At 43.1% G+C, this 24,602-nt stretch overlaps 1 protein-coding gene across 27 annotated transcripts in view; it reads left to right on the forward strand.

The window, feature by feature from the left end:
• KLF12 (KLF transcription factor 12) overlaps positions 1-24,602 on the forward strand; it is a 509,531-nt gene that overhangs the window by 162,601 nt on the left and 322,328 nt on the right. For 8 of the 27 annotated variants that reach the window (XR_016212832.1, XM_089303601.1, XM_089303602.1 and 5 more), the window contains one exon: positions 16,521-16,639. The exons of 16 other annotated variants lie outside the window; for them this stretch is intronic. Coding sequence is in view for 10 of the 11 variants with exons in the window: in XM_089303601.1 (XP_089159727.1) it covers positions 16,521-16,639 (119 nt within the window). In the remaining variant the exon portion in view is untranslated. Of the gene's footprint in view, positions 1-16,498; positions 16,666-24,602 lie in introns of all 27 variants that reach the window. 3 more of the 27 variants (XM_089303612.1, XM_089303611.1, XM_089303598.1) reach the window with 2 other exon arrangements.

The raw sequence follows: 24,602 nt of genomic DNA on the forward strand, positions 1-24,602 counted from the left end.
GTCAACAAAGAATCAGAAGAATTCAAATCTTGGCCCTGAAATTGTCTGCATGATCTTGGACAGTGGCTGCTGCTTTGTGATTTTTAATTGTCTTATCTGGAAAGTTGGGCTACTTACACTGTTCTACCTATTTCAGTAATTGTCATGAGGGAAAAAGAAACTAGGACCTATTTGTGAAAGGATTTCAATCTGTAGAGTTCCGAATGTGTGCATGGAATGGACATTATTTTCATTGCATGAATGAGTTCCGTCACATTGTATGATTTGGTATCACGAAATCAAACATTTCAAGAAATGGAGATGACTCAAAGGTCACTGAGTTACCGTGCACGTCTACTGCTGTTGGAGCTGGTTGGTTACTTAAGCATTATGTTAAGTACTCCTTGCAATTTCCTATTTCGTGTTGCCTTCATAGATTATAGGTAAAGTTCTGCCTTTTTGTGAGGCAAATCATTGACTTTGATAATGATGCAAACTAGTAGATACATAAAAGAATTTCTTAAAATATCCAAGTTAGAGTACTCTTCTGCTAAGTCACTTCAGCTTAGGATATCTCATTTTTCTTACCTGGAAGATGAGAACAAAATGATATAAATGGATTTGAGAGAGATTATGGAATCATTGAAGCAGAATAGTCGAAATACCTTTATTATTCGAAGAGATGATGTATTGCTCATGTTAAAAACATTAAGATATGCAAAACCACCCCCACCTCCCCACATCACACCATTTATACAGTTGGTGAACATTATTTGTAGCATCTCTGTGTGCCTCTGTGCGAGCAGGGACAGTTTTATAAGAATAGGGTCATATTCTTTGTATTTCTAATGAAGAGTTTTACTTTTTTCTGTTACTTCCAGTGTAATGGAATTAAGGAATGTGTTAATGTCAGATTAATGTCCTTTTACCAAAATGATGATATTAAGAGATAAGAGTACATGGCTGGTGTTGTGGTGTAACAGGTAAAGCCATCACCTGCAATGCTGGCATCCCATGTGGGTGCCGTGTCCCAGCTGCTCCATTTCTGATCCGGATCCTTGCTAATGGCTAGAGAAACGCAGCAGAAGATGGCTCAAGTGTTTAGGTTCTTGTTACACACCTGGGAGACCTGGGTGAAGTTCCTGGCTCCTGGCTTTGGCCTGGGCTGGCGCTGGCCATTATGAACTAGTCAATGGAAGATCTCTCTGTCTCTTTTTCTCTCTCTGCCTTTTAAATAAATAAATCTTAGGAAAGGTGAGAAAGAAGGTGTTGTGTATGTGTGTGTGTTTCCTCAACAAGGCAATTTCTGCAGAAGGCTGCCTAGCCGTCTCTAAACTGAGACAGCGCTCCGGGTGGGCGGTCTGCACAGTATTTTACTTTTTTTTTATTAAAAATTTTTTAAGGTGAACAGATTTCATGTGTTTCATATAACAAGTTCAGAAGCATGAAAAAATGCTTGGGGTCATTAACCATCAGGAAAATGCAAATAAAAACCACAATAGGTTTTACTTCACCGCAGTTAGAATGACTCTTAATACAGAAATCAACAAACAACAAATGCTGGTGAGGATGTGGGAAAAATGTACCCCAATCCACTGTTGGTGGGAATGCAAACTGGTAAAGCCACTGTGGAAGACAATATGGAGATACCTCAGAAATCTGAATATAGGCCTGTCATATGACTCAGCCATCCCACACCTGGGAATTTACCCAGATCAAAGAGTTATCTGTACTCCCATGTTTATTGCAGCTCATTTCACAGTAGCTAAGCTATGGAATCAACCCAGATGTCCATCATCTGATGACTGCATAAAGACAACGTGGTATATATACACTATGGAGTACTACTTAGCCATAAAAAAGAATGAAATCCTTTCTTTGGCAGTAAAATGGACACAACTGAAAACCATTATACTTGGTGAAATAAGCCAGTCCCAAAAAGACACATGCCATGTTTTTCCTGATCTTTGGTAATAGCACAAAAAAATGTAATGCGTATGAGCCAAATTGACACTTTGAGATTCCATGATTGTCTTCAGCCCTTGTGTCTACTGTTGAGGAACAGCAGTTCCTTCTGTTTGTTGAAGACTTAGTACAGCATTACTCTTATGAGTATACAATAAACTGAAAGTAGGTCACTGTGAAAAGTAAAAGAATAAAGAAAGGAGGGAAGATGGGAGTGTGGGTGGGAGGGAGGGTGGGGTGGGAAAAAAGGTTTTGTGTTCTAGCAGTTCTTTGTTTATATTTAACTTGAGACAGAATCTTTAGACTTTCTGCTGTGAAAGCTGGGAGAATGAATGGCATTTCTTTCTAATTGCCTTTTCTTACTTCTTTTATTCTTCCTTAAAAATTCAGGTGATTAACATTTATATTCTCATTGTAGCTGTTGCTATCAAAGCCATTTAGTATTTATTGTATTTCCTTCAGAAGTAAGAAAATCTGGCTTTGCTAGTCTGTGGTATTTGTTATCACTTTGAAGCCTGAAGCAAATTGGTCTTTCTACCTATTCTTGTTTTGCTTTTTGGTCCAGGGTGTCCATGGGTTTCTTTCTTATTTACCTAAAAATTCAGTAACTTCATCAATTATGGCTTGGATTTTACTCTTTGAGATGATTATTTTTTTTGCTTGGGTCATTCCTTTCACATCTGAGAAGCAGAAACTGCTTTTATGGTGGGGTGTTTTAAAAATTATATTTAAAGTACACTTACTATTTTTTGGAAGCTCTGAAAATTGTGTTTTTGCCTTGGTTTTCCATGTCCATGGTCTTCATCTTCTTTCCCTTCATGTGCTTTCCCACTGAACAATTTTTCTTACTGTGTTTTTAGCCAAATTTTTTATTTTTTCCTAAAGTGATTTTTTATGTACTATTTTCATAGCTTTGTCAACTTATTTTCATCTCCTATGTATCTTCTCTTTTATTATTTAAACCCTTGAACTTCTTTCTGAACCTACACTTGTACCTCTTCCTTGAACTTTCCTTTTGCAAGAAAGATTGTTCTAACTTTTTTCTTATTTTTGGAGTCTGAAGACTTCCGAATTCCAAATCTTTTGGCTTGGCTAATTCCTCCTGAGATGTTTGCTCTTTGCTGGCCTTCGCTAGCATTGCTCTCTTGCTTTTGATACCTGCTGCTTTCATGCACAGTGCTCCCATGGCCTCTCCTGATTGTTACCCAGCATTAAGTGGGGCCAGTGTTTGCCAAGTACTGGGTGAGCAGGGGCACTGATGGTTTGCTTAGGAGATAGAGAAGTCTAAATCTTTGATTAGAGCTTGTTGCTTTGAATGCGATCTAAATCAAGATGCTATTTCTGAAATCTCCTGTTTCCATTCTATGGAAATCCCTTTCAGAAAAGGGCTCCTGTTTCCCTTTCTCTGCCTCATCCAGTCAAACCAGCCCCCCTCCCCCATCCCCTGTTGACACTGGTGCTGGCTAGCCTCTGAATTGCTGTGTTTCGTGTTTCGTGTTGCTGTGTTTGCTTCCTTAGCATCACTCTCTCTGCTTTCTGAGATATTGATCTGTGTCCACTTGATTATGCCAGATGCCTGATCTAATCAGAGGGTCATTGGATAGGCCGTTCATAGCTGTGCTTTTTACTTTTAGGAAATTCTGTGTTTTGTTCAAGATCTGAGCAGGTGTGTGTCAGTTCCCAGTGGCCTACCAGATTTCATGGTATCTGATAGTTACACTTGGGCAGTTAAAGTGTGCGAATGGTACTGTTTTTCTTTTTTTTCTTTTACGAAAAATAGAGTTTCCCCCCTCTGTTTTGTAGATTTGTTTTAGATGCTTTCAGTGTTTTTTTAAAGGAGTGGTATAAAAATGCCTTTACATGGCCACTTTGAATAAGTGATCTTTAAAAAATGTGATGTATTCATTTGAGAGACAGAGAGTACGCTAACACCCACCTGCAACAGGTTCACCACCTAGATGCCCACAATGGTCCAAGTTGGGCTGAGCCGAAGGCTAGAGCCAGGAATTCAGTCTGTCTCCGAGGAACCCAATAATTTAAGCCATCACTGCTGGCCTCCTAGGTTGGCATTAACAGGAATCTAGAGTCTGGAGTCAGATGTGGGAGTACAGCTAAGGTATCCCATATATGATGTGGGTGGACTAGCTGCCGTAGACTGAATGCAACTCCACTAAGTGACATTTTAAACTCATTTATAGGATACGGGCTTTAATGATTTAAAAACATGGCTCTGGGGCCAGCACTGTGGCCCAACAGCTTAAAGCTGCAGCCTGCAGTGCTGGCATCCTATTTGGGCGCCGGTTCAAGTCCCGGCTTCTCCTCTTCCGATCCAGCTTTCTGCTATGGCCTGGGTGGCCCAAGTCCTTGGGACCCTGCACCCATGTGGGAGAACCGGAAGAAGCTTCTGGCTTTGGATTGGCACAGATCCGGCCGTTATAGCCAATTGGGGAGTGAACTAGCAGATGGAAGACCCCTCTCTCTCTCTCTCTCTCTCTCTGCCTCTCTGCCTCTCTGCTTCTCCTTCTCTCTGTATAACTCTTTGAAATAAATAAATAAATAAATAAATCTTTTTTTTTTTTTTTTTTTTTAAAACATGGCTCTGTACTCACTGCTGGTTTCAGTCCTGGTTCTGTTGGTGCTTCACCTTGTTTCTGTATCTTAGTTACCCCATCTGATAGGGGATGATGATAATAATAATGCTGACTCCATAAAATTGTGGTGAAGGTTACATGAGAAAAAATTACCAAAGCATGCATTTTGCTTAATAGGTACTAGCAGTTGTTTAAATAGCCATTTTTTTAAAAAAATATTTTATGCCATGTTAGTTTTGTTTGGAATGTAGTCAGTTTGACTTTAGTGTTTGTATATCTTTGCTCTTTTAGCACCACTTTAGCCTTTGGCTAATATTTGGATTTTTTTCCCCCTCTTTTACTAAAGAATAATACTGGGGTGTGCCAAGTGTTCTGCTTTTATACTAGTTTCCAGTTGTTTCACTCTGTGTTGACAAGTAGTACCTGTATCTGGTCCTCTCTTGGAATAAAATTCTGGAAGGCACCGAGTATGCTGTGGTAGGTGGCACGCACATTGTTGGTTCCTTCGTGAGATATTGACAACTCCTATCCTGTAGTGAGATTAAATTCAGCAGCCCTCTGTGTAACACTTACTGTTTGTCAGACACTGGGCTGCACGCACTAATTATATTTAGACCCTGCCCTCAAGGCTTCAGCATTTTAGGGACAAGCAAATGAGTTACTCCACGTTGATGTGATTAGTGCTGTAGTCTATTTAATAAAGCCTAGGGAGTCAGGGTGTGAGCTATGGAAGACCTCTGATATGAAGTTGCATTGGAGCCAGGCTTTGAGTGATGGTGTGACATTGACTGCAAGAAATGGGAGCAGCTAAGAACAGTTAAAATCTTTGGCCTAAACAAAAATTATTAGTAAACACAGAGGTATATTTTCTTTAGCCACAAAAGTACTTTACAAAATTACCTCTTGAAGTTAAGGATAAACTGTACGGCTTATCCTTAAAAAAGTGCAAAAGTTTCTCTTGGAATATGTTAAGGTTCATTTATGTGTCCAAATGATCCCCTCCTCCCTGTCTGTCTCTGTCCCTGTCTCCCTCTCTACCCCTCTTCCTGTTCACACATTTTGATTCTCTGGCCAGTTGATTATCGTGGTTCTAGAGCTAAGCTTTATGTCATCATAGTTAGAGTACTTTCCCAAAGTAATCTATGTAATATATTCTACCAGAAAATTTCCAGAGTGGTCATAAAAATGATATGAACATCTTTTACATGTAACAATTTTAAACAGTTTTTATGTAATGAGAACCTTATCTTATTTGAACAACATAGTAATTGATTATCAGAAGCACTTACTGAAGTATAATATCTGGTTAGTGTTATGTGATCAAGACCTGTACATTGTGGCAACAAGCTAAAAAAGAAGATAAAAATATCCTCTTCCCTCTCCTGATTTTGGCTGCTCTGTTTAGAGAATTTTCTTAAACAAAAGCATGAGTGAGTATTGACTCAACAAGTACAGTTCTTTATCTTGTACATAATTCTGCCCTTCAACATACTGGGTGGCCTAGTGGAAGTAAGGCTTCCACATAATCTCATTTATGAATTCAGTGATTGGTGGTGTTCCACAGGCTGTCTCAACTGTAAGTGCCCCTAGGGCAGGAGCATTCATAGGAAAGTGAGTTTGTTTTTTGAGAAGTTTTTATTTTATCTTTTATAGCTGCTGTAACAGATGATCAGGAATGACAATTTCAGAGGAACACAAATTTATTATCTCACAGTGCAGAAAGTCACCTGGGCTAATGTCAAGTGGCGGGCGGGTGGGGCTCCGTTCTGGAAGCTCTGTGGTCTTCCTTGCCATGCCCTTTCCAGCTTGTCAAGGCCACATTGGCCCCCTCCTCCATCTTCACCAGCTGTGTTGGGTTGAGTCTGTCTCCTATCTGCCTGGCTCTCCTGCACTACCTCTGTCTTCCTCATTGAAGGGGCCTTGTGCTTACCTTGCACTCATCAGGATCACTGAGGTCCCTTTCCTCCTTTTAAGGCCAGGTGATTGGCAGCCTTAACCCCTCCATGACCATCAGAACCCTTTGCACTGGAACCCAACAGAGGCTTCAGGGATTAGGACATCGGTGCCTTGAAGATGCCATTCTGAGTGCCATCCCTCTCCCTCTCTCCCTCCCTCCCTCCCTCCCTCCCTCTCTCTCTCTCTCTCTTTCTCTCTCTTTCTCCCTCCCTCTTTCTCCCTCTCTCTCTTTATCTCTCTCTCTCTCTTTGTCTTTCTCTTTTCTCTTTCTTTCGTCTTGATTTTATTTTATTTCTTTGAGAGGTAGAGTTACAGACAGAAGGAGAGAGACAGAGAGAGGGCTTCCATCCACTGGTTCACTCTCCAAATGGCTGCATCGTACATAGCTGAGCTCATCTGACACCAGCAACCAGGATCTTCTTCTGGGTCTCTCCCCCTTTAATTGGTAGATTGCTTACCCTAATTCTACATGTGACAGCTATGTCTTTGTGCCTGCAAAACCAGATGAACTACTTGTAGACATCATTGGACCTTTAGGCCGGCCGGGCAGGCAGCTTGGTTTCTGTGTGTCGTGATCTTCCATATACGATGGAGCTGAAAATCCAGTTTCAGAGAACATGGTGCGTCCTACGCTGCTGTGGTGCTGGCGGGCATTTGCAGTGGGCCCTCTGTGTGTATCTGTCAGCGGTTACTCGGCAGCCATCATTAACAGGTAGTTGAGTGGCCAGCCGACAGCCAGTGGAAGAGACACAGGATTGCTCAGATGAGTGAGATCCTCTAAATTTCAAAGGATTGTTTTCAGAAGTCATTTTTTTCATTGTTTTTGTTGTCACAGCGACGAACGCCTTCTCTAGTAGCCCATTGCCACCCAGCACAGTGTGAATATGTCTAAGAATGTGAAGTCTGAGAGAGTGGACCCTGGCAAGGTTCCAAGCTCCGCATCACAGAGCGACTCCGTTAATCGGAGTGCTAACAGCTGGGGTCCAGGGGACACATTAAAGCCCCCTTGATAAGGAGACGCTGGAAGATCGAGAGCGGCCTTCTGGAAAGTTGTCACTGCCAAGATTGTAAAGGAACAAGCAAGCACGAGATAGCGGCACAGCGCCTGGAATCTGGGCCCCGACTCTGGTTGCAAGCCTCTCCTTACTGTTGGGCGTACTGGTCAGCCCTGGCTGTGGGCTCTGCAGCCTGCTGCCTGAGCCAGTGCCTTTCCCCCTGGTCAGACTGAGCCCTGCGAGTCTCCAGGAGCTCTCGAGTGTCCTTTCTGCCATGGGAATCCTGGGACCTTCTGATAAGATTTTGGTTTTCATCATCCCATGTTGGTAGCATAACACTTGCACTGATTTTCCTCTGCAGCAGGGACTGGTGGGTGGGACTTCCTGGTCCCACTCTGGCTGTTTGGATGGCTGATGACTGGAATCATTGGAAGGCTGTCTCATGGATGTGCCAGTCAGTGCTGGTAGTTTGCTGGATCTCACCAAGCTATGTAGGCTGAAAAGTCCCTGTGGACCCAGGGTTTCCTCGATAACAAAAGAGCTACACTCCTAGGGCATGTGGGAGGAGAATCTCCCCTGGGTGCCGTGCCACACTATTTGCCTGTTGTATTTATTCACACAATCACAAAGACACCCGTCTTGATGGGAGAGCGACAACATTCTGGAAGTGCACATGATCAGATCAACCTTCAAACAGGAGGAATCCTTCAAGTTCTGTTTTTTCTGGAACTAGTTCTGGTCCCCGATTCCATACCCGTTGTCATTTGATGAGCAGAAGCAGAATCCTGGCATTTGTCTAGAGTGTGAGAGTTCTTCTAAGAATCTGACTTCACCAATGGTAGGATCTGATTAGGCACATTCTTCATGCGCGGCTGTTGCTTCTGGGCATCTGGTGCCAGCCATGAAGTCAGCAGGGCCAGCGATCGAGACGGAAGGAAGCGTAGGACGTGCAGATGAGCACGGGCATTCTGGTAGCTGTGAGGCCGTGCCATTGCACACACTGATGTCTCACTGCTTGGGAGCCTGGTAGGAGAAACTCATGTCTGTTATGGAGGAAAACACAGCATGGCCCAAGAAGTAAAGAAGTGATGGAGATTGCGTGGTTGCTAGAGAGCAAGCATGATAGTGTTATGGCTGAACTGAACCCGCGCCCAGAGCCCCACATTGGCGACCTCCCCAGGGTGACAGGTACACTACCGCCAATAGCATAGGAAAGACCAAGCATCCTAAGAGCAGAAGATGCATTGTGATTTTGCACGTGGTGGAAGCACAGTGAGTAATGTGACCATTAGGAGTTTACCCAGTAAAGTTTAGCCCAAAATGATGACTAAGAACAGTATCAGAACCGGTGCCGCGGCTCAATAGGCTAATCCTCTGCCTGTGGCGTCGGCATACCGGGTTCTAGTCCCGGTCGGGGTGCCGGATTCTGGGATTCTGTCCTGGTTGCCCCTCTTCCAGGCCAGCTCTCTGCTGTGGCCCGGGAGTGCAGTGGAGGATGGCCCAAGTGCTTGGGCCCTGCACCCACATGGGAGACCAGGAGAAGCACCTGGCTCCTGGCTTCAGATCAGCGCGATGCGCCGGCTGCAGTGCGCTGGCCGCAATGCGCCGGCTGCAGCGGCCATTGGAGGGTGAACCAAAGGCAAAAAGGAAGACCTTTCTCTCTGTCTCTCTCTCTCACTGTCCACTCTGCCTGTCAAAAAAAAAAAAAAAAAAAAAAAAAAACAGTATCAGTAGTTTACAGACAGAGTGCGGATGAATAATACAAAGGCCAGCAGGGTAGAGGTAAGGTTGACAGGCAGGAATGGCAGGTGGGGCAGGGGTGAGAGTGGGGGCCAACACGCACGCTGGAGAACATCTCTTACGGAAGCCTGTGGTGATTCAGAGTGTGGTTCATGAGCCAAGAGGCCCTAATCCTAAAGGACAGAGCCAGGTGGGAAGTACAAGGGCAGGGTCAGCCGCAGCAACACTCAAAGCTGAAGCAGGCTGGCAGCAGGGAAGGTGGTGGCCCACGGCTTAATCTCACGTTAGCTCCTAAATCTCAGTGAGGTTTCCTGGGGTTCTGGGTTGAGATGTGGCACAAGACTAGGAAACCCTGCCCAATTGAACCTCCTGGAACAAAGATACAGGGAGCACTTGGGCAGGTAGGTGCTGGCAGACAGGGAGAGGGCACTGTCCTTGTTCTGAATTCAGGGAGAACAAAGCGAAGTTTCTTAGAATACCCTGGCTTAAGTTCCCAGAATGCCACCAGTTACCACAGAAAGAGCTGGATTCTTTTTTGGATTTAGGATGAATTCTGAAGTAGCATTCTCATCAGAAGGGGAATAAGAACAAGTAGATTGCCTAGAAAAATGAAAAAAAAAAAAATGATCTGCTAGTGGACTGTACCATTTAATATGCATTCACACATTGAGTCTTCCCACAGAAGGATGTGAATGGATGGGAGAGAAGTTCTGACTGTGGGTTATGTTTGCCAAGATGTTAGTTATATTTTTAAATTACTTTAAAAATTGAATTAACATAAAACTCACATTTCTTACACACCAGGTGCACAAAAATCAAAGCCCTTGGGTCAGTTATTTCCATTGTAGACTCAGTTCTTTCAAGTGGTGAATACTTTTTTTTTTCTTTTTGAAAGGCAGAGTTAGAGGGATAAATGGAGAGATCCTCCATTGCTGGTTCATTGCCCAGTGGCAACAACAACTGAGTTTGGGGCAGAACAAAGCCAGGGGACAGGAACTCCATCTGGGTTTCCCACATGTGTGGCAGGGCCCCAAGCATTTGGGCCCTCTTCTGCTGCTTTTCCATGTGTGTTAGCAAGGAGCTGGATTGGAAGCACTCATATAGGATGCCAGTGTTGCAGGCAGCGACTTACCCCACCGCACCATAATGCTAGCCCCGGTGAGTGCTTCCCATAGGGAATGACATAGCCCAACTCTAGATATGACAGGAAATGTCATGTGTAGGGTTTATCATATTTATGGTCCGACATTCTGCTCCACAATATTCATGTTATATAAAGGAGACAATGGTAAGATAGATAGGGATCCAGGTTCTGGCTGGATTTGTTGTTTTCGTCTGTGACAACCTTTATCAGTCTCTGGAGTAGTGAAGGCTAGCCTGAGGTTCCCAGCAGTTAATAACAGAGCTGCACACATCACATCCCTGAGCTTGAACATTTATTTCTACATCATTTCTGAAAATTCCATTGAGAGTGACAAGGCTCTAATAGAGAAACCGTTGTGAAGAAGATACCTGCGTGGGCGGGGAGAAGATTGAATGACTACAGAGAGAAGCGTGGTGAGCAGAATTGATTGTTTTAGGAAATGAAGGGACTGACTCACATTGGTGATTTCTTATGGTTCTACACTAAGGTTGCAATTCTTTTTGTCTAACTGGGAAATTATTACAGCCCTCTCTTGCCTCTCAACTTTTGCCATAGAAGGCTTAGGGAACATCCAGCTCGTGGGCCATGTAAGGCCTGCAAAAAATCATTTGGTCTAGCCCTGCCAAGGCAACCTCAGGTGGTACTTGAAATTCAATAAATCTATAGCAGGCTTATTTTTAAGTTGATAATTTTGTGTGGCTTGTGAGTGAGGTTATAAATATCCAAATGGCCCTTGGCAGGAAAAAGATCCCCTACCTCTGACTTTTGAGTTTGAAGACAACTGAGAGAGAAGATATTCAAAGGTGTACCTGGCCTGTGATTGGGCATTTGCATAGCCCACAATGGCCAGCTCAGTGCAAATGGGCAAAGATGTATGAGTTGAGCCGCTGCTAGTGACACCCACATCCCAAACTGAGTGCTGTTTCCAGTTCCAGCTTCTCTGGGTCTGATCCAGCTTGCTCCTAATGAATCCTGAGAAAGGAGCTGGTGGTGACTCAAGTATTTGTGAACCTGCCACCACATGGGAGATCTGGATGGAGTTCTGGGTTCTTGCTGTGGCCTGGCCCGTTCCCTGACTGTTGTGGGCATTTAGGGAGTGATTCAGCAGGTGGAAGACCTTGCCCTCTCTCTCTGTTGCTCTGCTTTTCAAATCAATGAAAATAAATAGGCAATAAAAAAGAGAGGCAAAGAGAAAAAAGGTTAGAATCAGCATTTTCCTCGTCCCTTGTTCTTATGAAGTCACACAAAAGTTGCTTATTTTTTTTGTTCTGCCAGAAACAATATATATTGTTGTTAGGAAACAGGTTAGACAGTAGAAACTTCTCTAATGCTTCTTTTTTTAATTATTTTTTTGACAGGCAGAGTTAGACAGTGAGAGAGAGAGAGAGAGAAAGAGAGAGAAAGGTCTTCCTTTTTCCGTTGGTTCACCCCCCAAGTGGCCGCCGCCACGGTTGGTGCGCTGCGCTGATCCGAAGCCAGGAGCCAGGTGCTTCCTCCTGGTCTCCCATGCAGGTGCAGGGCCCAAGCACTTGGGCCATCCTCCACTGCACTCCTGGGCCACAGCAGAGAGCTGTCCTGGAAGAGGAGCAACCGGGACAGAATCCGGCGTCCTGACTGGGACTAGAATCTGGGGTGCCGGCAACCGCAGGTGGAGGATTAGCCTAGTGAGCTGTGGCGCTGGCCTCTAATGCTTCTTTTTAAGAAAAACTGTTAATATTTGTTAGGCAGAGACACAGGGACAGAGATCTTTCATCTGCGTCTGTCCAGGGACCAAGTACTTGAACCATCATCACCTGCTGCCTCCCAGAGTGCGCATTAGTAGGAAGGTAACCAGGAAGTGAAGCTGGGGCTGGAACCCGGCACTGCAATATGGAATGTGGGTCTCCCAGGCGGCGTCTTGCATGAAACTGCAGCCCTTCTAATGCTTCTTGAATGAGAAATGGAATCTCAACCTTATTTGACTTTTAGCCATGAAAGTGAGGTACTGTTAAAGCTCTGGCACAAACTGCTGGTAGGAAGGGTTGCTCTTTTCACGTTGAAATATGTGAGCAGGATGAGAGGGGGAAATTAACTGGGGAACAGCCGGTTAGCTAATTGTCTGTCTTTTGATGTTGGCTCAACCTTGGTATGAAGTCACAGGCATAGGGTTTGCAGTTGAAGGACATCAAGAGTAGCATCTTCCTAGAATTTCTTCTCAAGTAATGCTGACATTTTCAAACATGTGTCTGAGGAAGGTAGAAATTTGGAGTTGGATGCTGATATAGGGATTATCTCATTCAAAAGACAGGGGAGGAAAGATCCCTAACAGTGGTTGTTTAGCAGCCTGTAGACTGAGGGTGTGGGAGAGGGGAAGGGACCATGGTTACTTGAAATTCATAGATTTAAAACCTTGCTTAAGCAAGTGGATTTAACTCCTGCCTGTTTCTGAATTTATAGCAAATCTTAAGATACCTGGTACATGACTAAAGCTTTGAGTTTGTTTTTAGATGAAGTGTGAATGAAAGCAAAAGAGAATGAATGGGTGAATGATGTGGCTCCGTGGGTTAAGTTGCCTCTCGGGACAGCTGCATCCCATAGCAGAGTGCCTGGTTCATGTTCCAGCTGTTCTGCTTCCTATCCAGCTTCCTGTGTATGTGCTTGGGAGGCAGCAGATGATGACCCAAGTACTTGGGTTCCTGGCACCCCTGGGGGAGACCTGGGTGGAGTTTCTGGCTGCTGGCTTCTAGCCTTGGCTGTTGTGGGCATTTGGGCAGCGTGAATCAGTGGATGGAAAATTTCTCTCTCTCTGTCACTCGGCCTCTCAAATAAATAAATAAATCTTAAAAAAACAGTTATTATGGATGCCTTTTTCCTTATCCTTTGCAGAAAAATTACTAAAGAACATGAATATGTATGACAGAAGAAAAAGAAAAAGGAGATCCTTAAAAATGGGCAGATTGGCCACACAATTTGAAATGTTGGAAAATTTGTAAAGTTATCATTGACTTTTCTAATAATTGAGGGGAAAGGTCCAGTTCACACATGTTAACTATGTGGAAAATGGCAAGAAAAGGATTTCCCTAACTAGTTCGTATACACAGCTAGGCTGTCATGGTAAAATACTCTAAATCTACTGAGACTATGTTGAAATTTACAAATAGAAAGTGTTTTCTGATCCTGATTCCACAGACTTGTGATAGCACAATATCTTACATGGAGGCATCCACAAGGCTCAAAATACTCCCTGCAGCATACTAGGTAGTTATTGACAATTCTCTTTGTTAAGCTTGTGTTCATTTTAAATGCAAATGGGGCTCCCCCTCAAAAAGACCATCATCCCTTAAATAAAAAAAAAATCTTTTGTTTTTAGTAAGTCAAGTGTTTTGATGATTTTTCCTTCTACTCACTTTTTCCCCATGCATTGTGTATTGCAAATCAAGTTTCCATTCTTCCCTTAAGAATAAGTGCTTGTGTTCTATGAATATATAGACTTCTTCCTAGCCAACTAACTCTTTTTTTTTTTAAATAAGTATTTCTAGATATTCTTACTTAACCAATTTAAAAGAACGAATCCATCTAATTGAAACCATTACATAATTTGTCAGTTCTTCTGCAGAGGACATTTGATTCTTCCAAGATTTTTGCTATTATAAACAATGGTGCTGTGAACAGTTATGTACATGTGAGCAGTGTTTCTGGAGCATTCGCCCCCAGCAGTAGACCTGCTAGATTGTATAGTATGAGCATTTTCAGCGAAGCAAGTAATGCACAACAGGTTTTCCATGTAGATGCCCACTTTAAGAAGCACTGTTGACTAATTCTCTTTCTCCCCATCCTTAACAATTCTTGGTGGCTGTTGACTTTTTTTTTTTTTAAAGTTTTATCAGCCCAGTATGTGTTAGATAGTGTCCCCAGTATAGCTTTAATTGTACTTTCCTGTTAAAGTTCATAGGCTTGGTGGTTACTTGGGTTTCCTCTTCTGTAGAATTTCTTTTCATGTTTTCTGCCTATCTTGATGGGTGGCATTTGGGAGAGATAGGGCAGATATTCAGGAATGATTAAAGTGTAGCAAGTTTTTTCTTTGAGATTGTGGCCTTCATTTTTGTATTGTATTTTTGTTCTCTGGTTAGTTTTTCATGTGTCTGTATTTGATTTTTTTCTTATAATTTCTTTAAATTTATTCTCATATTCTCTTCTAAATTTACTTGTTGAGCTAATCTTTAATTTCTTTCTTCTTTATCCTCTAAGTATTTCAGTATACAATTTGTCTCTAAACAGAACTGCTGCTCATTTTAGTGTCTCCCTAGTTTGGTCTTTTCCACAGTGCCATTTACTGGGAATCATGAAGTATTTTGCCTCTTCAGATTGCCTTCTTTCCCTTAGGAATAACTTTCTTCCATGACTTTTCCTGGCTGCATAGATAATTTCCTATCAGCAATGTAAGAAAATCCATTTTCTGGATGTTGCCCTTTAGTTACTGAAGGACATTTTGATTGCTTTCAATTTTTGGTAGTTATGAGTAATGCAGCTCCAAATGTTGTGTGGATATAAGTGTTCAGTTCATTTGAGTAAATCCCAAGGAGCATAATATTTGTGTCTTATGTCCAGAGTGTACCTAGTTGTTTTTAAAGACATTGCCAAGAAATATTCCCATTTCTAGTAAATTTTGCATTCCCACCAGCACTGAGTGAGACTGTCTTCTGCGCTGCGTCTTCCCCAGCATTTGGTGTTGTCAGTGTTTTGACCATTTCAGCAGGTGTATAGTGAGTTCTCATTGTTGCTGGAATTTCCATTGCCCTGGTATCTTATTCCGTTTTCTCTTTGGTATCAAAATGCGGGAGACTGAGTGCTTTATAAACAACAGACATTTATTTCTTACAGCTCTGGAGGCTGGGGAGTCTGAGATCCAGGTTCTGGCATGGGTGTCTGCTGTGGCGTGCACTCTCCTTCCCAGATGATACACTGTTGTAGTATCCTCACCTTGCAGAGGCAGAAGTATAAGAGCATTAATTCGTTCATGAGTCCAGAGGCTTCATGACTCAATCATTTCCCCCAAAAAATCTCTTACTACTGGTCCAGTGGGGATTGTTTCAGTATGAAGTCTGGAGGAACACCATTTTCAGTCCATAACACCTGATTACAAATAAGTTAATAAATCTTTTAACAAAAACAAAAAAGAGATTTGTTGGAAATGTTTGATTCCAGTCGTGGCACTTTCTCATATAAAAATTGGAGATATATTTATTCACATACATATGTAAATACACACACACACACACGTGTGTGTGTATTCATTTTTATTTTTTTACTTTACTTGAAAGGTAGAGCATCAGAGAGACACAGAGACAGAGAAATCTTCCATTGCTGATTTATTTCCCAAATGCCTGCAACAGCTGAGGCTAAGGCTGAGGCTGAGTCAGGCTAAAGCCAGGAGCCCAAGACCCAACTGAGTCTCCTGTGAGTGGTGGGCACCCAAGTCCTTGAACTATCACCTGTTGCCTCCCAGGATGAACATTAGAATGAAGCTGGATTGGAAGTGAAGTAGAGACTTGAACCAGGCACTCCAACATCAGATGTGAGTCCTTCAAGTGATATGTTAACTGATGAACGAAATTCTCACTCTAGCTTTTTGTATTTTGAACTATTTTAAGTAAGTGCATGTGCAATTAGGGTTTTTAACACCTGGTAAATTGACCATGTGTCTCAGGGCATAGCAGTCGTCCTTTCTGTACGCATTTTGCCCACATGCCTCTTAAGTTATCTGTCCAGCAGTTACTTTGTTTTAGCATTGTGTGGATTGTTTTTTAAGGCTTATTGGGGCCCACACTGTGGCCTAGAAGGTAGAGCTTCTTTCTGTAGTGCCCACATCCCATATGGGTGCCAGTTTGAGTCCTGGCTGCTTCACTTCCTATCCAGCTCCCTACTAATGCACCTGAGAAAGCACCAGAAGATGGCCCAAGTGCTTGGGCCCCTGCATCCACGTGGGAGACCCGGAAGAAGCTCCTGGTTTTGGCGTGGTCCATCCCTGGCCATTACGGCCATCTGGGGGTTGGACCAGTTGATGGAAGATCTCTCTGTCTCTGTCTCTCTCTGCATTTGTGCCTTTCAAATAAATAAATTAATTAATAAATCTTTTTTGTTTTTAAAAGAAAGGTTTATTTTATTTGAAAGGAAGTGTGACAGAGAGAGACAGAGCAAATGAGAGAGATCTTCTGTCTGATGATTCACTCCCCAGATGCCTACCACAGCCAGTTGGAGGCCAGGCGGAAACTAGGAGTCCAGAACTCCATGTGAGTCTCCCATGTGGCTCTCCCAGGTGGGTGGCGGGAAACCAAATGCTTGGGGCATCATCCATTGTGTTCTCAGGTGCATTAGCAGAGAGCTGGCTTGGATGCATGGAACAGCCAGGACTCGAACCAGGCACTGCAATGTGGGATGCAGGTATCCCAGGCAGTGGCTTACTGCACAATGCCCACTGTCAGCTTTGTGAGGGTATAATTCCATTTTATCCGAAATATGGGCAGAGTCACTAAGGTCATAAACAGTGGGACCATATGGTCAAGTGTTCTGAAAACATGACGTGGCTTCTGTTACTGGTCATGGAGGGGAGGGCGGTGGCCGGAGCGAGTCTTGTGGGTTCTGTTCCTCAGCTTAGTATAGAAATAAAAAGCCGGGAAACAATTTGCAAAGAGGCAGAAACTTTTATTTGATTGGCAAGCGATAGAGAAAGCGCCTGGTCAGAGCGGAGACCAGGCGGAGTGCCCGAGTGGGACACTGGCTTTGAGGGAGTGTCCTGGGTTTTTAAGGCGTTACTGTCTGCACGTTGGGTCATCTTATTGGGGGTGCCCTTGGACAGGGGGTTTCACACAGGTGTGTTGATTGGCTTGGGGCTCATGGAGATAGTGCGGGTCTCCTGGAGACTTTCTGTCTCCTTAGAGGCTTAGCCCCTTCCCCTGCCAGCTCTGGGTGAAAGATTGCCCCACCCTGAAGGTGTGATTTAAGGCTGCAAGGTCACCCATGCAGCACAAAAAGCTATTAGTGGGGGAGATGCCAGTTGGCCTGGAGACAGGCTTTCCAGCCACAGCTGGCACTTTGCTTGGGAAGGACATTCTATCTATGTCTGAAGGGGCCCACAGACCCCCAGCCCCACTGGCCAGCCTCAGCTTCTGTATGGACTGTGGATTAGGAGGCTGGGGAGTGTAGTGCACCGTGAGATGGTGTTGGCTGGGCTTGCAGTGCTGGCACTTGGGGTGTTTCTGAGGGAGAACTGGTAGACACCGAAGACAGGATGTTGAGGGTGATGTGACAGACGGGAACAAGTAGTAGAGCTTTGATTTCTGTCTTGAGCATATGGTGTTTTGGAGTCCTTGTTTATGAAGTTTGAGGTTCTAGAAGGGTATGCTTATAAGCTGATCTTTTTTTTTTTTTCTACAGAAGCTACATTTTCTTTTATTTACTTAAAAGGCAGAGAGACAAAGAATCTCTCTCATTCATTGGTTCACTTTCCAGATGCCTGCATCAGCGAGGGCTGGATAGAAGCCCAGAGTCAGGACCTCACTCCAAATCTCCCTCATGGGTACTTGAGCCATTACCTTCTGTCTCCCAAGGTGCATATTGGCAGGAAGCTGGGGTCACAAGTGGAGCCTAGGCTCAATCCCAGGAACTCTGATAGGGGACATGTGCAGATAACTGCTTCTCCAAATGTCTACCCGCTGAGTTCAAGAATGTAGAATTACTTCCAGGCGTTGCTTCAGAGGGGATAAAGATGAGCCTCAGGCCCCTCCCTTGGTTCCTTACCTTTGTTTGTTTGTTTCTCCCAGGGGGCTGGGCCGGAGTTGGACACAATATGTGCCAGGCTCAGTCAGTCTCTTGGCTTCCAGGCGTAGATATGATGGGTATACAGCCTGCGCTGAGGGCATAGCGAGTACAGTGCCGCTTAATGCAGTTTATCCACACTGTGTGGGAGATGCCAGTTGGCCTGGAGACAGTTTGCTTGTGAAGGACATTCTACCTGTGTCTGAAGATCTGAGAAGCCTCCGGTTCCGGTGGAGCACGTCCCCAACCTGTGTTTGGCTGGAGTAGCTACTATGAAGATTTTCCACTGAAAATGATGGGAAACTAAAAGAAACCTGAAGATGAGTTAGGAGTGTTCCAGAGACAGGAGCCCTGGAGAAAGAGTGCTGGCAAAGAGATCTTGCCTGGTGGAGGAATGGATCTGAGAGTAGAGCCCCAAGAGAAGTGTGTGCATGTGTCAGAGCACAAAGAACCTCACAGCCTGGGAAGCTTGGTATTCATTTTGCAAACAGTGAGGAGCTTTTGATGAGCTTTAGGTAGAGAAGTGACATGCTGAGATTTGCATTTTCAGGAACTGAGTTGTGTTTGCTGTTTAATGGGGTGTAAGGTGGGACACCCTCCTAGAGGGCTGTTAGGATGGCAGTCTGTGCAAGGTCTGGCTGTCCCTGTGACAGCGGCAGGGACAATGATGGATTTGGAGAATAGGAGGTAAGTGATTTTGTTTTGAGCATAGGTAAAGTTGAAGCCATGAGGAGGGTTAGAATTGATGTGCAGCTCTGGCTTGGACAACTGGGTGATGGTGCTCTTAGGAAGATGAGATTTGCAAAAATGTGATAGGTTTGGTAGCCCACACATTGTAACATGCACTAGGATGATGAAACTTCTAGAGGTATAAGGTACATTGTATTATATATTTAATATGTGGTTAATTGGAATCTTTGATGTCATAATGGAAATACATATTTCTTAATGGAAGACTTAAGGTTTTTTTTTTTGATAGGATACAGTGATACAGGTACATTGAAAGTTAAGATCTTTTAACGTTTCCTTTTACTGATTTATTGAAAAGTTAGTAAATGTATTGGTTAACTGCTGATGTAGAATTTTATACCAGTTCCTATGGAAAAGTAAGAAACCTGTATTCTTTTATCAATTACTCAAGTAGCAAATGAGGGATAGTGTGGCATAGCAGGTTAGGCTGCTGCCTGTGATGCCAGCATCCCATATCAGAGTGCTGATTGAAATCCCAGCTGTCCCGTTTCTGATCCAGCTCCCTGCTGATATGCCTGGGAGAGCAGTGAAGGATGGCCCATGTGTTGGGTCCCTGCCACCCACATGGGAATTCCGAGCTCCTGGCTTCTGCTTAACTGGGCTTTGGCCATTGTGACTATGTGAAACTGTAGCTATTTATCTCTTTCTCTCTCTCTCTCCCTCCCTGTAACTGTTTTTCAAATAATCTTTTTTTTCTAAAGTAGACTATGATATTATTTATAAAACAGTTTGATATTTATGTCTGGTTCATTTCTGTGGCATTTTATTCTGAATTATTTTTATTTATATCCTGGTCAACTATACTTCATTGTTGAATGAATTTAGAAATTATTGTAAGCTCTGCCTTCTCTGAGCTATTGTATGTTTGAACACTTATCAGTTACAGTCATATTCTAAGATCAGGTGAACTTAATAAGTAATTGGATCCCACTTTTCCTCACTCCTTTGTAACAGTTTAATAGCAAACTACTCCTGTGTCCTAGCCTCTGTTAATGGATTGTTTGAGTACATTTTATTTTTAAATGATTAGGATTCCATATTATCTGACTTCTTTCAATTTTCAGAACCTGCTTATCTTGTATCTAAAGCATGTTTTACCTTGTAAATTCTTGGGTTGCACTTGAAAATCTGTAGACATTGCTTTGTTGTCTTCCAGCATTCAGTTTCCTGGTAGAAGGGAGAGGCCAGTTTCATTATTTTCCCGCATGTATGTGATTTTTCTCTTTTTTTGCCTGAACACCTGCAGATTTTTTTTTCATCGTCTTGGTGTTGTATTGCTTAAGGATATAACTCTTTTGAGATCATTCTGTATCAACTTTTCCTGGAACAGTGTCTGTTATTTCAATTTGTTCATGTTAGGGAAAGTTCACACTATTACTATTTAAAATGTATTTCTATTAGTTTTTGATTCTTTGGGATAAGCAATTTTCAGGCTTCTCCTGCCTCCCCCCACCTTTCCTTTAAAAGAGTTTATTTATCTGTTCTGTATTCATTGGAATGAAATTGAGCCTTTGTTGATGTTGGTAATTCAAGTTTTAGCCATTTTCCCTTTATTTTTAGCTATGTCTCCCAATTTACTTGCTATTTTGTTTAATTTTTTGAAAGATTTATTTTATTTATTTGAAAGAGTTACAGAGGGAGGTAGAGACAGAGAGAGAGGTCTGCCATCTGTTGGTTCACTCCCTAGATGGCCGCAACAGCTGGAGCTGGAGCTGTGCCGTTCCAAAGCCAGGAGCCAGGAGCTTCTTCTGGGTCTCCCCTGCAGGTATAGGGGCCCAAGGACTTGAGACATCTTCTACTGCTTTCCCAGGCCATAGCAGAGAGCTGGATTGGAAGAGGAGCAGCCGGGAATAGAACCGGCACCCACATAGGATGCCAGTGTTTCAGGCCAGGGCTTTTTAGATTTTTTTTTATTTATTTGAAAGTCAGAGTTGCAGAGAGGTGATGGGGGGGAGACGAGAGGTCTTCCATCTACTGGTTCATTCCTCAAATGGCTGCAGCAGCTGGAACTGGGCCATACCAAAGCCAGGAGCCAGAAGCGAGGATCTTCTTCCTTGTCTCATGCAGATGGCAAGGGCCCAGGCACTTGGGCCATCTTCCACAGCTTTCCCAGGCACATCAGGGAGCTGGGTCAGAAGTGGAATTGCTGGGACTTGTTGCAGGCAGTGGCTTGACCCACTACACCATGATGCTGGCCCCCTATTTTTAAATTTTTAAAAGATGACCTATTTAATTGAAAAGCAGAGTGAGGGAGTGAGTGAGCGAGCTAGAAGGACACACAGACACTGGAGGGTGGGAAGGGTCAGTCTTCATCTGCTGATTCACTCCTCAAATGGGTCAACAGTCCGTCTGGGTCAGGCTAAAGCCAGGAGCCAGGAACTCTATCTGGGTTTCTCCTGTGGGTGGCAGGGTCCCAAGCACTGCTGCTTTTGTTAGTGAAGACTCCAGGGCCAATCAACATAGTGAGACCAAGGATTTAGGGTGAAGGAAAGAGAACATTTAATCTGTTGACAGATGAAAGGGTAACAACCTTCCAGGTCTCATGGACTGCCACTCTGCAGGTGGAGGGTATTTGGATGCTTATAAAGGGGCTACAGGGAAGGGTATGCAGGAATGGTGAAATATTGGAATGGCTACAGGCCTCTGGTGCCAGGTGCCAAGGCTTTTCCCTAGATTGAGACAGTACACCGAGTCCCTGTTTCTTCATTGTGGACTGTGAAGTCCACAGGTGGTGAAAATGGATCTAGCCCACCTGGTTCCCCCTAACCTCCTCACCCCACCCCTTGGTCTGGAAAATAAGTTGAGATAAGGACCAAAACAGTTTGTGCTTTAGAACATGAACAAGCACAAAGCCAGTAGTCCAAGGCCTGAAGCATCAGCTTCCTGGCTATATGTTTAAGTAGTAAAAATTGTTTGCTTACTTTATTTTATTTTATACCTGGTTACACTTTCCCAGACATATCACCAGGGAGCTGGATCAGAAAGCAGAACAGCCAGGACTTGAACTGGTACTCAGTCCAGGATACTGGCATCACAAGCAGCCCCTTAGCCCACTGCTGCTTTTATTTTATTGTTGGAACTAACTTGACCAAAGATTTTGATCTTTAGTATGTTTGTTGACTCTGTGACAACACTTTAGGTTCTTTCTGTTGTTTTAGCCTTTCATCTTTGAGCCTCTGTTCACTGATAATAATTTTTCTTAGAGTCTTCCTGTGTCATGGAGCGTTTTGTACTTTTTTAGAAACAGTTTTTTCACTTTATTTACTTTGTTCCACTCTCTTCTTTCTGTGGTTGTTTTCTTTCTGTCTATCTTTTCACTTCTTCTTTCCTTACTTGTTTATCTTATGCTGTGCAGAAGGACAGTAAGGACAGTTTAGGTGCAAAAAAATTTTGAAATTCATTCATAATTTTTCATAACATTTTTCATGTTTCTGAAGACCCATTTTATGAATGGTTTTCAGTTTCTTCTTGCGCCAGAATTTTTATGTTGGTCTCATTTTTCCATGAACTCATTGTAGTTGAGACCTGTCTGTTTTCCCATGGGAGCCATAATTTGATAATTGGTTACATTCCATTGTAATTCCAGGTAAGGAGTAGAATATGATTTAATCTGGGGAAATGCTGGCCTTGATTATGCCAGATGTCCAACAATGTCCTTGTCTCCTCTCTCCATTTTGGCCACTTGTGGATGATGGCGCTCTTTCAAAAAGGCATTCGGGGAGCAGGAATTGTGGTGTGGAGGATGGGTCCTGGGGCACTCGCATCTCATTTGGAATGCCTAGTTCCAGCCTCGGCTACTCTGCTTCCCATCCACTTTCCAGCTAATGTACCTGGGAGGCAGCAGATGCTGGCTCAAGTCCTGAGGTCTTTGCCACCCCTGTGGGAGACCCAGATGGAATTCCTGTTGCCTGGCTTTGGCATAGCACAGCCCTGGTTGTATTGGGCGTTTTGGAGGAGAGAATTGTTTGGTGAAGATCTCTCTATGACCCTCCCTCTCTCTCTCTTGCTGTGCCTTTTAAGTAATTAAATAAATAAATCTTTTTGAATAAAAAGTATTTAAGTATAAAACTTAGACATAGAAGCATGCAGGCTGTTTCTGCACCTTTCAATAAAGTGGAATGAAACTACACCTCAGAGGTCGTGGTGGCATTGTGTTTCCTACTGTGGCTTTTTCCCTCTTTACCGATGGGAGCTTTGTTCTATAGATTTCTACTTACTAAAGACCTGAAATTTTCTCCATAGGGCAATTAATTATTTAACATTACTTTGGAGCCAGTAGGTGTTTCTTCACTTTTTTTTTTTTTCATGGTTTTGTTATACAGAAACATGAGAAATCTGTAAGATAATTTTAAACATAAAATATGTTTTCTTAACATAAAACTTTGTGGGAAAAGTAGAATAAAGTATACAGCACCATGAGAAAATAATGTTTAATTTCTTACAATTAAAAAAGAGTGGATGTTTATATTTTTTTTAAACTTTCATTTAATGAATATAAATTTCCAAAGTACAGCTTATGGATTACAATGGCTTCCCCCCCATAACATCCCTCCCACCCGCAACCCTCCCCTTTCCCACTCCCTCTCCCCTTCCATTCACATCAAGATTCATTTTCGTTTCTCTTTATATACAGAAGATCAGTTTAGCATACATTAAGTAAAGATTTCAACAGTTTTCTCCCACACAGAAACATAAAGTGAAAAATACTGTTTGAGTACTAGTTATAGCATTAAATCTCAATGTACAGCACACTAAGGACAAAGATCCTACATGAGGAGTAAGTGCACAGTGACTCCTGTTGTTGACTTAACAAATTGACACTCCTGTTTATGGCATCAGTAATCACCCTAGGCTCTTGTCATGAGCTGCCAAGGCTCTGGAAGGCCCCTGAGTTCACCGACTCTGATCATATTTAGACAAGGCCATGGTCAAAGTGGAAGTTCTCTCCTCCCTTCAGAGAAAGGTACCTCCTTCTTTGATGACCCGTTCTTTCCACTGGGATCTCATTTGTGGAGATCTTTCATTTAGTTGTTGGTGGTGGTGGTTCCTCCCCCCCCCCCCCCCCCCCGAGTGTCTTGGCTTTCCATGCCTGAAATACTCTCATGGGCTTTTCATCCGGATCCGCATGCCTTAAGGGCTGATTCTGAGGCCAGAGTGCTGTTTAGGACATCTGCCATTCTATGGGTCTGCTGTGTATCTCACTTCTCATGTTGGATCGTTCTCTCCCTTTTTTATTCTATCAGCTAGTATTTGCAGACACTAGTCTTGTTTATGTGATCCCTTTGGTTCTTAGTCCTATCATTATGATTAATTGTGAACAGAAATTGATCACTGAGACTAGTGAGATGGCATTGGTACATGCCACCTTGATGGGATTGAATTGGAATCCCCTGGTATGTTTCTAACTCTACTGTTTGAGGTAAGTCAGCTTGAGCATGTCCCGAATTGCACATCTCTTCCCTCTCTTATTCCCACTCTTATATTTAACAGTGATCACTTTTCAGTTAAGTTTCAGCACTTAAGAAGAATTGTGTATTGATTACAGTATTCAACCAAAAGTATTAAGTAGAATAAACAAAAACAATACTAAGAGGGATAACATATTAAGTTGTTTCTTCACTTTTAAATAGCAAAACCATTCTACACAGGTTCTAGGGCAAAACATATTCAGAAAGCTTCCTAAGTTTT

This window comes from Oryctolagus cuniculus, chromosome 9 (assembly GCF_051225735.1).
Source record: "Oryctolagus cuniculus isolate XC-2025 breed Fujian yellow rabbit chromosome 9, ASM5122573v1, whole genome shotgun sequence".
In the NCBI taxonomy this organism is placed as follows: domain Eukaryota; kingdom Metazoa; phylum Chordata; class Mammalia; order Lagomorpha; family Leporidae; genus Oryctolagus; species Oryctolagus cuniculus.